Below are 18,624 nucleotides of genomic sequence, written 5' to 3'. Positions count from 1 at the left end.
GTCCAAACTAATTAATCTAGTTAGCAAACATACACATAAACTCCACAATATACAAAACAGTTAGCCGAACAGTAATTTTGAATGTTGTATTAGCAACACATGAGCCTCAGACAGCTAGCGTAGCGTAATGTTAGCTTGTTTAGTGGGAAAGTAACCACAGGAAAACAAAACTGCAAAATCAACAGTCACAACACAGCCATAATAAAACAACTATAGATAATGATCTAACAAGTACATCTGGGAAGTAGATAAAAGATTTCTGTCAGTATTTGTTTGGTCACAGATCTGACTGTAACTGCTGTGTGTCGGTTGCTACTAGCAACAGGACGTTCAGGCTCTGTTTGACCAGCTTCTGGAACTCGAAACAGCAAGAGAGCGTCCGACTATCACATCACATCGCATAACATCGGACGCTCTCTGTCCACACTGAATCCGTTAAATATGCGCCTCTGTTACGTCATGTAAACAAACGACGTAGGCTACCAATCAGCTGTGTGCTCGAGATCAGACTGGAGAGCAGAAGGTGGGCGAGTACTTGCTATCTTCCGACATTTGTACTTTTTTAAACAGAAAACTCCAGCCAGCTGCCACCTTATTTAGGTTTTTGTAGTGAAATGAGGAGGATTCAACTAAATGAATCAGCTGTTCCTCGTCCATGACACTGTGTCCTACAGCGCTTTCAATGCAAGCAACAAGAAGAAACAGGGCGTCTGAAAAAGTTCAGCTCAAGACGGCGTGCTGCGGCGCTCGCAGCCAGTTAGGACAAAGCAAATTGATTTTGTTGCTGACACTCGTTCACGTCGCATTCAGTTGGGACACGGAGTGAATCAGCAATCAGTCTTTCTGAAAAAGTGTTCCTGGAGTTTACTTTCCCCAAAATCAGCATCCACTATAGCAGTTGCTATAAGAAATTGAAACCTTGGTGAAGAGTTAAACAACGATTACTTAGTGATCTGCTCCCATGAACAAAACTACAAGCATGGCAGCACAGGTACTTGCATCATCGTAACTTGTTTTCATCCATAAAACTCACCAACACTTTCTTCTCAAGTCAACTTTCTAGTCATTATCTCTTCTGTCCAAAAACCTCTTCAGCATTCGCTCTTCTCTGTCCTGCTGTTATTACACACATGTCTGAACCATGACTGGGCATAAAGATGGACGTAGCGAGGTGTGATGTAACCTCTTGGTTTGCATTGCATAAATATCAAATAAAAAAAACAATACTAGATTGCTTTTGTTAAAACTACTGTCCTTATTTTTACACATGAAGCGAGTCACACAACATACTGTTGATAAAGGCTCTGTTCCAAAGGCTGGATTTTTGAGTTATAAGCATAGTTATAAATGCCAGTTGTATCTCTTCCAGCTTCACATTGGCTCTGTGTCTGATTGTTGGTCAGTAGGGGACCAGAAAAACTCCAAAACAACCTGACAGATGCTTGGCCCTTCGCTAACTGTCTGCTGCTCGGTGCCAGGCACGTAGCATACAGAGGGTTTATCACAGCTTGTTTGTTGAAACTGCTGCTGCTGGAAATAAGATTGATGAGAACATTAGGACCGAACCACAGTCGGTTTATAGTCTCTTTGGGTTTGACACTAGCTGCTACGGCTTTCATATTATATGTCATCTGATTTAGTGTTAATATAAAAAATATTAATAAAAAATGAGCTATAAGCAGAAAACTCCAATCTTAGTAGCTGTGAGGTGAATTCAGGAGTGCCTGGTTAAGGGCTAAATGGACTCCTGTGACATTAAGATGATGACTCTGCCACCCGCATATTCACTGGAGCAGGAGGAAATATGAAAATATATTAACAGGTTTTCAGAGCAGACTTAAAGGTAATATAAACTAGTAATCCTCAGCCAGCCTGTGAGAGTCGGTGAGTGGTTGTTTTGCTGCAGTCTGAGAGCTAATGTGTTTGTTATCACCTAGAGCAGATGGCCCAGCATGGAGGAGAGATTCACACACGCACACACACACACACACACACACACACACACACACACACACACACAACCACAAAAGCATTGTCATACATGCATATCATGCATGCACACAGCCAACACAAAACTAAGTACACATCTGCATGTACACACATAGGAAAAACAACATATTTGCATACATCACTGTATACACAAATATACTCGTGTACACACATAAACACACCACACACACTCCTCAACTCAATAGTACACACACAAACACATAGCTAAACTCACATATGAACAAATCACACCTTTAATCAGCACACACACACACTTTCACACATTTCCTCAGACCAACAGCAACCCACGCAGCTAGGACTACACACGCACACACACATAACACCACCCACACAACAAAGTTATGTGGGCCATACACACACATATACTGTATATCCAGTCTCCCATATACACACAAATAACAGTAAATCAAGCCAAACTTCCCACATCTTCTATTCTAAACTCACTCTCGAGAAATTTAGCTGTATTTGTTCAGCTTTCTTTCTTTCTCACCATATACTCCTTCTCCTCCTGCCTCGCCTGCCATCTCCTCTCCCTCCTCCTGTCCTCCTTTTCATCCCCATCTCAATCATCAGTTATTGATCTGTCTCCGGGGAAGAGAAATCAGCCTTTCTCCTCCCTCTATTTTTAGACACTTGGCAGAATCTCATGGAGAGCCACAACCTGAGAGATGGAGTAGAAGCGTAGATGCAACCGATACGGCGAGGAGGTGTTTAATTTGATGGCGAAGCGACAATAGAGTTGAATAAAAGAAAGACCCTGTAAAGTAATGAACCTGACGATGCTCAGTTCACCCCAGAGCAACCGGTGACACAATGATAACACCCACGCTGATATGCAAATGCACCGTAGCGTTTTCATATTTTTGCATTTTCAGATGCGCCTTCAGGGTTCGATAAAGGATGATCCCTGAGCCTGCGAGACACTTTCACAATCCTTTGTATTACTTCAGAAATTCATGAAGGTCAAATCTAAAAATGAGTCTGGTTTTGAAATCCTTGATAGGTTGACCTTCTGGAGACAAAAGGGGTTCAGCTGACAGCGTTCTGCTGGCATGAAAACACTACAAATAACTGATGGTGTGTTCAGGCACTAGTCCTCCCATATCTCCCTTTTGCATCCCGTCTTTTTCTTAGAAGGGCACATCAACCCTTTAAGCCTGAGCAGACTCAGAATGTCAAACACTGTTATAATCACAGTCACAGATTTTGTTGATAGCAGAGATCAGATGGCAGCGTTTGATGGCTGAAACAATCACCCTGCTTGTGGAGGGTGAGACGACTGATTGCATGAGGAAACGACCTACAGCTGCACTGTCATCATTATGTCTGTTATGGACAAAAACCTTTTCCATGATGGAGGTCCGTCTCGCTAACGCCAGCTCCTCTCCTCTCGTCTTTGCTCATGCCGAACACACACAAACCATCAGCCATGCATTGCTTCTCCAGGCGTCACTCACTCAGCTGAACTGCAGTGAGCCATCCATCCATGCTGACAGCAACTGCTCGCTAGAGACCGGTCTGCCTCAGGTGACCCATGTAGGATCAGAGTCCTCCTGAGAACAACGCCACCAGGGTCACTGAGGCGTACAGTCCCTCATCTTTCATGGATAATGTTGCATTTTCATTCGGTGCTTTGGTATTCATGGAAATGGGCAGAAACAAAATGGAAAGGTTTGAAGAGAGCGAGGATTCATTCTGTTTGCACTTAGTAATCTTTCAGACTTTCCTGAAGAGGCAGTTTAGTTCTTGCTTTAAAGGGGTAATGTGTCATTTCTTCATTTTCCCTCAAGGTCCTTCAAATAGCTAATATTGACACAGCTAATGGAAAGTCCTGAAACCCACTGATGGAGTAATTATCAGAGTTATCAGTTCAGTTAGTCCATCTCGAGAGGTTTTCTACACAAATATTCACTCACAATTTCCGCAACTATTGCTCTTCAACTTTTTTCTTTCCTCTGTTTTCTCTTTGTTGGCATAATTGTTCAGACCCGCTTATTGTTTCAGCCAGTAGAACCTCGTCTCCTGGACATTATATTATACGCTACAAACAGTTACATCTTGGTGGTAATTGCTGCCCAGATTATGTTCAACATTTTGTCCAATGAAGGCTATTTGAATATAGTGCAGGTCTCTGAGACAGGAGGCCCACTTCGCATCTTGTATGTGATTAGATTCATGCAACAAAAGCACTTTGGAAGCATGTTGGAATCAATTGAAAGATTGTGGTTTTGGTTCAATATTATGTTAACTTTTTAAATTTTTAACCAAGGGTCAAGATCTTCCCCCGAGGTGCTTTAGAGCCTGAAGCTGCAATGAGCGGAGTCTGTACCCTTCTCTGAACCTGATGACTATAGCTGTGAGGTTTTTCTTAATAATTTATTTATTTTTGTTACTGAAATATGTTCATTAATCATGTTTCCTCATTATCTTAATAAAATATGTAGTCAAAGTGGCAATTAGTTTCTCTCAAAAGCATTTGCTGTCACAGTTCAGTAGCATATTAAAGTCATTTCTAGGATAAATGGTTGTCCATTGTGGTATAGCAGTGTTCTTCCATAATAAACCACTTTACTGTGAAAATTTAGCTTGAAATTAAATGCTACACCTACATATAATATGGCCAAGAGGAAGCAAAAAACTGTACATTGCAAATAGAATAGGTCCCAGTATTAAGCCCTGGGGCACCCCGTGCAGATAAGTTGAGCACCTTACATGCTCCGACTGGACAGTTTTCTGATGTAGCCGCTGTACTGTGTAAAAGGAAGTAGTTCATTTATGGTTGTACAATTTGCTGTCAGCAGTCTGCTGTCTTTTTAACCTCTCAGTCCATGTTGTTGAAACAGTTTTAATACAATGATGACATCCAAGCTGTCAAGTGGAAACAACTCTGTGCTTCCATTTCTGCAGGTGTCAAAACAAGTGTGGTTGGTTCTCGCAACCTTGTCCTATTCACAATGACTGGCAGCCTGTCTCCGTCCCAGTTTTGAGTCTGTTGTATTTGTCTGTATGTGTGAAGGGCCTGTTAGAGTGGTTTGCAGCTAAATGTGAATAATTTAGAATGAAAATCTGCATCTTTTTGTTGCTCGCTCCTGGTAAAGTTGTTCTCTGACATCCAGGTGAGAGGCGAGCAGTTGCCAAGCTGACGGAGTTCAAGTTAATGTAGGTGGTGATGAAAGGGACTGAGATTGACTGCCACTGTAAAGACTACAGCATTTAACACATTTGTTGAGACTGTGATCGTGATAAAAGAGCTGAGCCAAAACACAAAGCTCTGGAATCACAGACAAATCTTTGTCACGTCCCTCAGCAAAGGTCTTAATCCCTCGGCGGCGACTGAAAGCAGCTAAAACAAGCCGCCATGATACAAGCAACTAAATCAGTGTTTTTCTGCTTGGTTGGTATTCTTCATGAGAGTGTAAGGAGCTGACTCATCTGCAGGGACGCCCATGTCCAGCTGCTGCTTGCCCACACTGAGAACAGCCAGTTGGTTGAGGCATCTGGTGACTCAAGCAACGTGGTTCCAGTAATCCTCACTGCTGCCCTTATGACAGTGTCATATGGCGATTTTATGCAAATGTGTAGTGACGTGGGAGATGACATCATAGAAGTGCTGGATAAAGTGGTGTTCTGCAAACTCCATAATGTTTGTATTGCAAGCCACAGCTAACACCAGCCATGTGTTGTTTACTTACTCATTGGAAGCAGTGATGCTACAGGAACCAGGCTGCTACAAGCAAATATGCAAAAAATAAAAAAAAACAAGGAATAGCTGGTGCATATCTCAACATTTATAACCTTCAAAAGCATGCATGGAAGTGGAGTACATTAAAATAAAAGCCTGAAGGGTGAGTGGAACCATATGAGCATCACTGAAGCGACTCAGCAGACTCAGGTGGAAAATACATGCACCTCTCTCTTTCTCTCTCGCCATCCCGGGAAAAAATAATTACACAAAGGTTTTGGTTATTTTGGCTGTTGTGATCCGTGTGAGGCATACAGACTAGACTTTATCCTCTTATGTTGATTATGTTGCATGTGAATGAAGCACTTAGTCGTGCTTGTAAGGCTGATTGTTATCAGCTGTTTCTAATATGCTTCACAACCATTGGCTCATTCTCAGCTGTGCGGCCAGTAACATCCAACCATATTCATGCAGGTTGGTATTATAAGCTGACACTATCGCTGATTATTCAGCTAATTACATTCATGCCAACATTGTTTGTTGCCGCGTCTCCCTCCACAACCCCGATCTCCGCCTTTGTGGTATTTCTGTTGCTGTATGTTTATTAAAGCCAAAGATTAGCTCTCGCTCTCTCCCTTAAACAGCTATAAATATGTTTGTAATGTGATTACTATTTTCAGTAATGAGTAGTGTGAAGGGTAATTACATTATGATGTTTGGTGGTCCACTTGCCGTCTTGGTTTGGTTCAGTAGTTTGATGGAGGGTTGATATATCTTTGCGTAAATGGTCAATTCCTTGATACAAGTGTCTCTGACTGAATTCTTTTGAGTTAACAAAGCGTGATAAACTCTGGAGAATAGCTCCAATTAGTATGAAAATGTGCAAAAATATCTAAGCGGGACAAAAAGGGAAAGGGATTCACTCCAGTTTGATTAAATCCACCGTGTCACCATCCTGCAGGTTGCAGCAAGGTCACAAACTCGCTTCGTCTAAAAGTTTAAACACTATGACTAACTGTGAAGAGACCCCGGAGCGGAGCGAAGACACGCTGGAGGTAAGATATCTCCCAGCCTGCCGGAGCCTCGGGAAATCCCCCAGGAGCAGCTGGAGGAAGCTGCAGGGGAAAAGAGTCTGGGCTGGCAGCCTCGTCCTGTGGGGATTGTCGCTCTGACCCAGATAAGCAGTGAGAAACTGGATGGATGAATGGCTGTTTGGAGATTAGTAATTATCAGCACAAAATGCAATTAATAAACATAATAACATGTAATTAATTATATCATCTGTGGCATTAGTCAAATTCAATCATCTGTTTCTTATTTGTTTTTCTTTTTTGTGATGTTTCTTTCCAGTCTTTACGTTGGCATTTGGCCGTCTTAATTAAGCGCCGCTGCTTATGTTAAGTTTACATGAGCTATAATTTAGTGGTTAATATGCCAGAGCAAGCAGGAGGTACTGTAGCACCATTGTGAGGGATAAATTAAAGTATAATATCCTCTCCTCTTGAAACAAGTATCATCAACACCTTTCATCAAGGCAATTAACTCTTGCAGGCTCCAGTAAATCTGCTGAGTGGAAAAGACTGTGGTTTTACTGAGTGGCTCAGTTTAGATATAAGACAAAACACAACACAGTTATCTTGCCCAAACACAATGTTATAACCAATTGTAAATTGTTGTAAATAATTAATATTTTGCATTATTTAATTTACTAGTGATAACTAGGTCCATAGTTTAATTGTAGAATACATAATAAGGACCAATAGCAGCTTCAGGCAGCTCCTACTTCTGATTGACTGATGTGTTTAGCACTGTTTCATTTTTAGCCATGCTGTAAACTAGCATCACTGTAAACTCTTAGTCTTCTACTTTTGAAGGAGAAAGTTTTTCAGTAAATGTCTAAAAAAAAGAAGAAAGAACACGGACTACAGAGTTTTACTGATGCACGTGCTTGGACGCGTTCACAGTTATTGATGGATTAACGTGTCACTATTTGTGTATTTAGCACGTGAGTGTGGGATTGGAGTTATAGTAATCTGATTAATCACATGCACTTACTTTCTGAACATGCAGTTGAGTTTATCGTGTTGGTGTGGCTTCAGCTATTTCTTGAAAATGCCAGCTCAGAGGACGGATTCACAATGTTTCAAGTCTGTCTTAAAACAACAGTCAGGAGCCCAAATGAACCCAAATGAACATTGAAACATGTTTTTCTTGCTGTAATCATTCCTCCTTTTCATACTGACTGTTAGAAGATCCCTTAATAATGCACTTACAATGGAAGTGATGGAGGACAAAACCCACAGTCCTCCTTCTGTGCAGAAAAATATTTAAAAGTTGAAGCTAATATGAAACTTCAGTCGTCCAAATGAAGTAGATATCTTTCAGCGTTACAGTCTTTTTAGTGCCAAAGTCTCTCTTTTTGTTACTTTACTTCCACCGCAGCTGTCCGAGGAAACACAAAGAGGAAATTAGATGCTAAAAAGACTGTAAATGTGTCAGATATCCACTTGATATGACTAACTCAGACTGCTGAAGACTGATATAAGCTTCAAATCAACTTTTAAATGCATTCACTAAATGACTTTGTGGACACACTGTGGATTTTGGCCTCCATCATTTACATTGAAAGCACATTTGAAGGGGATCTTTTAATAGCCAGTATGAACAGGAGGAATGATTAAAACCTCTTTCACTGTTCATATGGACACCTGACTGTTATTTTCAGACAGACTTGAAACATTGCAAACCCGTCCTTTAAGCCACGACAACACAATGAACTCAACTGCATGTTCAAAAGGTAAGTGCATGTACTTCACTACTTATCTGAATCAAATTACTGTAACTCCAAACTCTGTAGGACACAATAAACTGACTAATTAGCCCAATTTTAAAAATGCATGGCATAGTGTAGTTTTTACACTTGCATGGACTAATTCCGCTCTTCTCCTTTCTATTCTCCTCTGCTCTGCTGCTCCTCTCTCTGCTTAACTCCCATGGGTGCTCATTATGGAAGAGGTTTGTTTGATCTATTCTTTCATTGCTGTTTGAACCTGAAGCATCGCGCTCTCCAAGGAGTACAGTCTATCAACATGACCAGTTAAAACTGCTGCCATTACACAGACAAACAAACACTATTTCTCAGTGCAAGCTGCCGTTACACGAACAAGCTTAACTGCTGAGACGTCAGTTTTGTAGCTTTTTTTAAAATTTTGGACTACTGTACTGAAAAAAAAGTGCCTCATAAAGGAAAATTATAATATCTGCAGCGAAGCCGGTACTACAGCATTTTCTTTTCTGTTGTGGAGAACAGATTTCTCCCCCTACTGCAGCAGGACGAGTAATCAGACGAAAACGATCAGTTGTGCCTCAGTGCCTTAAGTACAATTAACCACTATAATTAGATTCCATTTAAAGAGGTCGATTTAGTATAAACATACAAGAACATTTTGTTTCAACAGTAAATAACTTCAAGGCCTTTGCAGTAAAGCTTCTGTTCTCCTCGTCTCCTCAGAGACATTTAATTGATTGGAAAGTCCTTGATGATGGTGAACCGTGATCAATTTCTGGGTCATAGGCTGGAGGGTGAAGGAGTGTGGAGGGGAGGAAGGATACTTAGCTGAATGGAAAGCCATGTCATGAGTCATGAAGACTTTATTATTAAAACAACCAATCCAGTTGTTGTCAACCTACTTCCTAAGAGGTCACAACTCCAGCAACAATAGAAGAACTTTATTAAGATAAATAATAAAGTTGTTGCTGGACTTTTAACCTCTTCAGACTTCTTTCCTTCTCCATGCACACTGGAGGTTGATGAAGTTGTGCCAGAATATCTGCAAATTGTTGTTTTCGACATAGAAAACTGCAGTAAGTTATTCAATATTTTAACATGTGGGAGGAATATGTTACAATACTGACTAACAACTTCACCTTCTTATTATCCTTTTAAATACTGTACGCACCCTCCATCATATTCTTCCACCATTTCACACTGGGAGATATTTAAAAGTTAATTCACAAGACTGATTCTTTTCAAATAAAAAAAAAAAAACTACGCTTGTATGGAAATATATGACAGTCACTCCTGCAGGAGCATTAATACAAATTTACCAAATTTAAAGAACTGGTCCACAATTCTTCAAGTCTGTCCTAAAACAACAGTCATGTGTCTAAATGAACATTTAAACATGTTTTTCTTGCTGTAATCATTCCTCCTGTTCATACTGACCATTAGAAGATCCTTTCATAATGCACTTACAATGGAAGTCTGCGCAAAAATGTATTAAAAGTTTATCTGAAGCTAATATGAAGCTGCAGCGTCCAAATGAGTCAAATCAAGTAGATATCTTTCAATGTTACAGTCTTTTTAGTGCCAAAGTCCCTCTTTTTGTTACTATACTTCCACCTGCAGCTCAACAGGGAAACACTGTCAGAGGAAACACAAAGAGGGAATTTGATGCTAAAAAGACTGTAAATGTGTCAGATATCCACTTGATATGACTAACTCAGACTTCTGAAGCCTCATATAAGCTTCACATCAACTTTTAAATGCATTTTTGCACAAAATGACTGTGGGGCAATAATTCCCAAAATGACCATCAGCACACTTATTAGAGGGCCTGAGTTAAGCGATTGAGACCATAATGACTTGTTGAAAAAAATGAATGACTTTGTATTTCAAGAGAGAAGTTCAGTGGGAGTCAGATGGAGCATCTAATGTCAGTCGGTGGCAGTGCACTTAAAGGTATTTCTGCATTGGCTTCAGCCTCAGGCTGTGGTTATTGTTGCTTGGTGTGAATGAAAATTACATGTCAAAATCTCAATAATTACAATAACTCTGATATGATGTGAACACAGAATAAGCACAGCCTCACAGAGCTGCGAGCTTGGCTGTAGACTCTCAGCCTTGTTTTCTTATTAAAGAGAGTTATGAGCAGCTCCACCTCCATATACTGTTCATATATTTTATAAAGGACATAATACTATACGGATGTAGGTTGATAAACTCCTCTGGGTAGCTCTGTACATGATACGCTCTGTCCTTTTGTTTTGAGGGTGCTTTGAGCGCACTGACAGCTCCACCTGTGTGTTTCTGCTTCCTGTTGGCTCATTAGAGGACAATGGGACAACGAGAGCACTTGTCTCCGCTAATGAAAGACACATTAATACCTCCAGAGCGATCTGCTTCAATGACTCAAACACAGCAGAGGGACTGTATGTGTGTATGTGTTTTATCTTTATGCAGATTGAGGAATCCTGTTATGCGTGTTTTTGTGATGTGCAAATGTATGTTTGCTCCATCATGTGAGTATTTTCCGTCTGTGTGGGGTTTTTAGCATTTTAGCGTGTGCTCATAAAACCGTTTTCACCCGAGAGGCGAAGCTTTGAAGACATTGATCCTCACATTTCTGTCAGAAGAGGCATTTTTTTGGTAGTGATGTGTAATGTTTAGGGCTCGATGCTGCTTTGGTACCTAGACAAATGTCTATTGCAACAAATATTGACAACTGTCAACCAGAGACAGCCGGTATCAAATGGCTGGTCAGGTTTGTAATCTTGTGTACTCATTTGATCGGATAGTTCCTGATTTAAATAAAAAATAGACTGAATTTTATGCTGGCAAAGACCTTGTATGATTGCTTGTGTGTTTTTTTTAACATTTGAGAATGTTTGCTAGAAGTGTTTCATTAGTCTCTACTGTCAAACTATTAGAAAAAAGTTTAAAATGCATTAAAAAAATAAAAGGTTTTATAGAAAAATATGTTTATTTTTTTCAAAGTAAGATATCGATAAAAGTATGTTTGGTGTTGGCACAGGAAGGAACTCAGATATCATATTGACACTAATATCAAAAATGTTCAAATGATACCCATCAAACAGAGGTTTATTCTCCAGTTAGGAAACCAACCATCTGCTAGAAAAAAAAAACCCATAGACTGTAAAAAATAACGGACGTAGCCACTGTGACGTCACCCATCGGTTTGTGGACTCTCGTTGTGAAGGCTTGAGTTTGCATTTTGACCATCGCCATCTTGAATTTTTGGAGCCAGAAGTGACCGTACTTGGCCGAGAGGGTGGAGCTGACCCTAACGCTAGCTGCTAGCTTGGTTAGCATGGTAACTGTACAGTCTATGGTTAACTGTCATAATGCTAATGCTAGTTTTCGTGAGAAAAAATCTAAACATCCGACTCCCTTGAGGGTCTTTTAGTACAACCTACAAAGACTTTTAGACGACCAAAACGTTACAATTAATTGTCATGAACTGAGATAGCGCTGTCTATGGCTACTATGGTTACGCCATAGTTACATTACCTAACCAGCGTTGTCACCATGGTAGCAACTCCCCTGTGATGGCACTCACCTGTCACTCAAAGCGGCCACGCTCTTATTTATGCATAAATTTAAGCCTTAATAAAATTTAAACGGGTGAGTTATATAAATATTCACCCCTTGTACAGTTGTCATGAACGGGGACATTAGCTATACAGACCAAAACCATTTTTTGTACCAGGCTGTAAACATGTTTATTTCTGCTGTAAAGTTGGGCATTTTAACATGGAGGTCTATGGGGATTGGCTTGGTTTTGGAGCCTCAAGTGGCCTATTGAGGAACTGCAGTTTTTGGCACTTCAGCATTGGCTTCATTTTTCAGTCCTGGATGTTTCTACTTGGAAAAAACTGGAGAAACTGTTTTGCATGAATCTGTGCTTTGGCTTGAGGACAAATATTCTGATATATGAGCAGTGAAGCATGAAATGATATGATGAGACAGAGATTCTATATTGTGGAAATAACTGAAAATATGAGACGTTTTACAGATATTATTACAAAAGTTCTAATGAATGAGCAACAAAATGAACAAAGGGTCCTGAAGCAGCTCAGGCTGATCTCGGTGTTTACATTGTATTACAAGATGTTGAAGGAAAACACAGAATGAGACAGTCCATTTATTTACTGTATTTATTTTAACAGGGAAAATCACTGTAAATGTGCCAGTGTTTGCCAAAAAGCTCATTTTCAACTGCTGTACTTGGGCCAGATTTTAGATTAGCCATAACGAGAGGGACACAGAGAGGGGAGCTGCAACCAACTGCAACAAATAAAAAAATAGGCAGAAATACAGATTTTCCCAGCCAGTGCTGTGTCTTCTCAAAAGTTAAAAAGCCCCTCCAGACACATTTAAAATAATTTATAAAACTCTGCTTTGAATAATAATTTGTATCTGATGTGGGGTTTTTTTTCTACAGAAAAGTTAAATTACCTCGTTGGAAATTCTTAAAATGACATCTCCTGCTTCATTAAAAATTCAGAATCTGTGAATATGCAAATATTTTTCATTTCAAATCTTTTTGCCAGACATCTTGTGTCTAGCAGTCAATTCTCTCTGGCGCTGGAGGCTTCAAGTTTCCACAGCACACCTGTATAAGCTGGATACTGGACCATGATTGGCTCTAAACTAGTTGTGATGTCACAAATCATGCTCGTAGCTAAACACCTTAAACTCAGATGTTCGGTAAGCACAGAGGAAATTTTCCACTATCATCATTCTGCTCAGTGAAGCTCAAACATTCAAGTGAAGCAATAATGAGCAAAACACATCTTCGACTGGAGGGGGACTTTAAAACTTTCTTCCAACAAAATACTGCCGCTTGTCGCAGCTGCAGTGTTTAAAGATCTGAAGGAAGATTTTCTTGTTGCTAAAAATTTCAAAAAGCTCAGAGCTCCAAACTGCCTTTGTAGCTTCACATGAAATTAAACACATTTCTCACTTTTCCATCTTTCTACAGATACGATGCTGCTCCCAGCGAGCGCGCTAATTGGCCTGCTGTGCCTGAGTCATGCGGGGGGCGTCTGGGGATTCGCCCGTCTGCTGGACGACGTGGAGTTACGCTCAGCTTTCTCGGTTGCACGCACCAACAGCATGGAAGGCGGACCCAAGATGACAGTGACCTTTGACACTGTTTACGTCAACATCGGCGGGGACTTTGACCCCAAGGCTGGCTTGTTTCGTTGCCGTATCCCCGGGGCTTACTACTTCTCCTTCACGGTGGGAAAGTTCCCGCACAAAGACCTGTCTGTGATGCTGATGAAGAACAGAAACGAGGTGCAGGCCATCGTGTACGAGGAGAACGCCGGCGAGGAGAGGAAGGTAGGCGGACCCTGTGGGGTGAGAAGATCTGCAGAACCGAAGTTGCTGTGAAAATATGTGGGTGGGACTAAAGTTATCAGGCTCACACTTTTTCCAAGTGTGTCTTAAAACAACAGTCAGGTGTCCATATGAACAGTGATAAGATTTTCTTCGCTGTAATCATGGCTGGCTGTTAAAAGATCCCCTTCTAGTGTGGTTTAGATGTAAGTGATGGAGGCCAAACACAGTCATTTAGTGCAAACATGCATTTAATTGATGTGAAGCTTATATGAGGCTTCAGCAGTCTGAGTTAGTCATATCAAGTTTCCCTGTTGAGCTGCGGTGGAAGTATAGTAACAAAAAGAGAGACTTACATTGTGAGCACATTATGAAGGGATCTTCTAATGGTCAGTATGAACAGGAGAAAATGATTACAGCAAGAAAAACATGCTGACTGTTGTTTTAGGACAGACTTTAAAAAATTGTGAACCCGTCCTTTAATTTGTATTGTTAACAAATCCCATGACAACACAAAAACCAACAACTGATCCTACTTAAAAGTATTTTCTGTATACCCAAAGCATAGATAGATCTTATTCCTCTGTGCCGCAGAGCCACAGTGGAATAAAAACATCAATGAGTCACACCATTGCAGTGTGTGAAATGTTCTTTCATTACCATAAACACACACAGACACACACACAGCTGCTGTAAATAATCATGCAGCACTAAATGTGGATTAATCCGCTGCTGTAATTAATGTTTACCGTGTTCACCATCTTGGTTTGAGCATGCTAACATTCACTAATTAGCTCTAAACACAAAGTAAAGTTGATGAGAATGTCATCGGTTTTGTAGGTATTTGGTTGTGAGTGTGAAAATGATATTTTGACCTGATGACGGCACTAGATGAAAGATCAGGGGATCACCAAAGTTATTACAATTCATCCTGAGGGGAATCTGAATGTGTGTACTAAATTTCACCAAAGTCCTGGACCAAAGTGGTGGAACGAAGGACTGACATTGTCACCTCTAGAGCCACCATGCTAGTGTGGCTAAAAACAAAGACTTGTTGAGTTAAGCAGACTGTATGATTTTAGAAAGGTCTTTCAGTCAAGTCAGCCTCCGGTTCAAATAACGACTCAACTCTCTTTCAGGGTGGATTTTACTCTCTAAGGAAATGTTTAAAAAGGTGTTTTATTATGTCGAAGCTCTCCAGCTGTCTCACAGAGCGATGTGGCTCTCATCACAGAGGGTGTGTTTGTGTTGGGGTGGGGAATGAAAGCAGAGCAGAGGGGATTACACACCGAATTCCCCTGAATGAAGAGCTGCGTGAGGTAGATGATGGGATTATGTGCCTTGATGTAAAACAGAGCGGAATATGACTCTGTAGCTAGGATAATAAAGTCTGCTTCCATCTTTAGGTGCAGAGCCAGAGCGTTATGCTGCAGCTGGAGTTCGGTGACACCGTCTGGCTCCGTCTCCATGGTGACCCTCGCTATGCGCTCTACAGCAACACCGGACACTACACCACCTTCAACGGTTACCTCGTCTATCCCGACACCTACGGTTACCAGACGCACCACCACCAACACCGTCCTGCCTACAACTCCCAGCAGCCCCAGCTGAACGGTAACCAGGCCACGGAGCACGTCGGGCCTGGAATGAGGGACACGGCGGTGGAGGAGAAGGAGCTGCAACATAGGGAGGAAGAAGAGGAGGAGGACGACGATGAGGAGGACGATGACCAGAGATCTGCCTTCTCTGTGGGGCGCACCCAAAGCATCGTGGGAGTAGACCAAGTGGGCATGCCGCAGCATCAGCCGGTCAGCTTCGACACGGCGTTCGTCAACATCGGAGAGGACTTTAACGTGACAGAGGGGGTGTTCACCTGCCGTGTTCCCGGGGCCTACTACTTCTCCTTCAATGTGGGCAAACTGCCCCAGAAGACGCTGTCCGTGAAGCTGATGAAGAACCGCCTGGAGGTGCAGGCGATGATCTACGACGACAGCCAGGGCGAGAAAGCTCTGCAGAGTCAGAGCTTGATGATGTCGCTGAAGCCGGGAGACACCGTCTGGCTCTACTCCCACCAGAGAGATGGCTTCGGGGCTTACAGCAACCACGCCAAGTACATCACCTTCACCGGCTTCCTGGTTTACCCAGACCCCCCACCTACCGCTACCACCACCACCACCAGCCAATCAAATGCAGAAAAGAAGCCCTAGCTGCAGCACATGAGCGAAGGACTGAACATTGTGGGAGGAATTCATGCAAGGCGGAAGAGTCCGTGAAAGGCGTTGTGCGGTTCCTGTGCCGAGTGGAGAAAACTGGAAATGACTGTTGTTTTGTGGTCGTCTGACGCTTCCTCTTCGTATGAATTCCTTCACAAAGTCACAGGGACCTTGGACTGAGTGTAAATGAATGAATGGCTCCCCGGTATTTGACTTCATCTCACTCAAATTTTGGACCTTGAATGACAGTAATGTGAACACTGATTGAATAGTTTGCTCGATGATGAAGACTCGGTTATTACTCGCTCACCTCTGTGTCAGTCAATGTCTCGTTGAAGTTAGAACGACTCCTTCAATACGCCGGGAGTTCGCTCCTGTGGCGTCATATTTACAGTGCACCATGATCAAAACATTTTAAAAACTAAATGATTGCACTATGGATCCAAAAGTCCACACATATCCTTCAGAGGAGTCTTCGAATCGCTGCTCACATCTCTGATAAAAGCAAAAAACGGTAACTCAGTCTGATTAACAAGCGTGAAGGAATGATGATTAAAAACGTGTATGCACATTTTATGCTCTTTTTTTTAAGCCGTAGCTGTATTAACAGCAGTAGTAAGAGAGTTTGAAAGTCCTACATACTCTCCTTGAGTTTCGACTGACATGAAGGTGAGCAGATAATCACAGAGTTTTCATTTTTAAGTGAAATATTCCTTTAAGTGCATTTTGTTATTATTATCCTCGTCAAAGACTCGGTGTTACTCGTACGTATCACGTGTCATCTTGCTTTCTTTATGTCTTTAGAGGCATGTGAAAATGATATGAACAGCGTGTTTTGTGTCAAAATGATTCTTTTCTTTTTTCTTCATTCTGGAGCGTTTCTCACCCCGATACTCGGCCGCAGCAGGAGCCGAGGACAACGGGACGAAACCGACTTTGACTTACTTTTGTAACAAAAAAAAAACACAACAAAAAAAAAAGTGCAGACTCCATATCCATCCCATACAGACTATTGACCACATGCCGCCTCCGGGCCTGCGGGGATCTGGACCTCATAATTTGATTTCTAATTCTAGCAGCGTTTAATTCATTTCTTCAGATGGCAACCACTGTGGGGAAAATTGAATTGCTTCTCCCAGGCCACAGTAATAAGCACGTCTGTTTAATTTCACACTGCCGGGAGAAAGATGATGATGTTCAAATTGTGATGAACCTTGACTTTATGAAATCACCTTCTCTGCTGGAGAGGCACCATCTCAAGTGATTCTACTTCACTTTGATTTAACATTTGCATTTTTTTTTTTATTACAGTTAACAGGACGTCAAAGTATGAGATGTGAAGTTCTGATGTAAACAACAAGCTGAGGCAAATTCACAACTTTAATATGAAACAAGCTTTTAAAGTTATCAATTTTAATGATTTCGACTACATTTTTCAAAGGGCCAGTTCACCTATAATTTTTGCCACCACCTCAAAACAATCAATAATTTCATGTTAACAATTGATCAAAGCTATCAAAGCTATTTGGAATATGAACGGAGTTGCTTATATTGACAAATTTAACCAAGAATTATCTCCCAACTCTGCAGCTCCTCTCAGCTTTACGGAGCGTTTTAGCATCTTTCAGCCTTATGTTTTACTTTTACAGCAATTTACTGTTTCGGTTCAGTCTCACAGCCACAAAAGGCTGCTGTTGTCAGTGAAGAAGCTCCCTGCCCAGCACCAAACGTCAGACAAAGTAAGCGTCTGACTGGTTAACATGTGTGTGTGTGTGTGTGTGGAGCATTTAGCAGCTGTGGGAATCACTTAGCTGCTTCATGATCCAACACGTGGACACGCACGCTTGAAAGTCTCATTAAAAATAAATATCACAGACAGATAGTGGAAAGTGATATTATACTCTACTTGTCTGTAAATAATTCTTTAAAAGCACAGCATTCATTCAGACTGATGCACTATAGTTAAAGCACATTTAAAATGGTCCAATCAGATTACATCCAGATAAATCTGAAGATATGACCGTACAGTACAGTACAGTACAGTCAGAGAGGTGAAAAGCTGAGTTTTAGAAGTCTCTGACCTCACAGTGATCTCTTTGGCACCGGTGGGGGGGGAAACGTCCTCGCACCTTCTCTGAAAACTAATAACGTGGAGAGAGTCTCCAGCTTCACACTCGCACCAGGCGGCTCCTTCACCACGGTCTCACTAATGGATAATTTCCTGTCCTTTACGGCTGCAGTGACTTCTAAGAAAGTGACAAAACTTTAGACAATGAAATGCTAATTTTCTTCTTTTTTTTTTCACAGTATGAAATTATACTGCGAGTGTGCCTCATTTCAGATAATAAGGTATTTTGTCACAGTCTAACCCATGGTGGTTTTTTCTATCTCAGCCTCAGTAAGTGAGCAGCGGCACAGAGGTCGGACCTGTGATTGCTTCAGTGTTACTGCGAGACAGACAGACCCCACCCGGTTCAGTAAAATCGGTCTGTGAAGGTGATTCGAGCATAACTCATCTGACATACTCAAGAAGCACTTGTGTGATGCATGCATATAACTAAAAAAAAAAAATACAA

General features: G+C 41.4%; 1 protein-coding gene across 1 annotated transcript in view; it reads left to right on the top strand.

The window, feature by feature from the left end:
- The window catches only part of c1qtnf4 (C1q and TNF related 4), a 37,679-nt gene extending 19,055 nt beyond the window's left edge, over positions 1-18,624 (top strand). The window contains exons 2-3 of the mRNA XM_067612069.1: positions 13,477-13,838; positions 15,242-18,624. Of these exons, the coding sequence (XP_067468170.1) occupies positions 13,482-13,838; positions 15,242-16,042 (1,158 nt within the window). The 5' untranslated portion in view covers positions 13,477-13,481 and the 3' untranslated portion in view covers positions 16,043-18,624. The remainder of the gene's footprint in view (positions 1-13,476; positions 13,839-15,241) is intronic.

Source organism: Thunnus thynnus, chromosome 1 (assembly GCF_963924715.1).
Source record: "Thunnus thynnus chromosome 1, fThuThy2.1, whole genome shotgun sequence".
NCBI classification, from domain to species: domain Eukaryota; kingdom Metazoa; phylum Chordata; class Actinopteri; order Scombriformes; family Scombridae; genus Thunnus; species Thunnus thynnus.
This window is presented reverse-complemented; position numbering and strand designations above follow the sequence as displayed.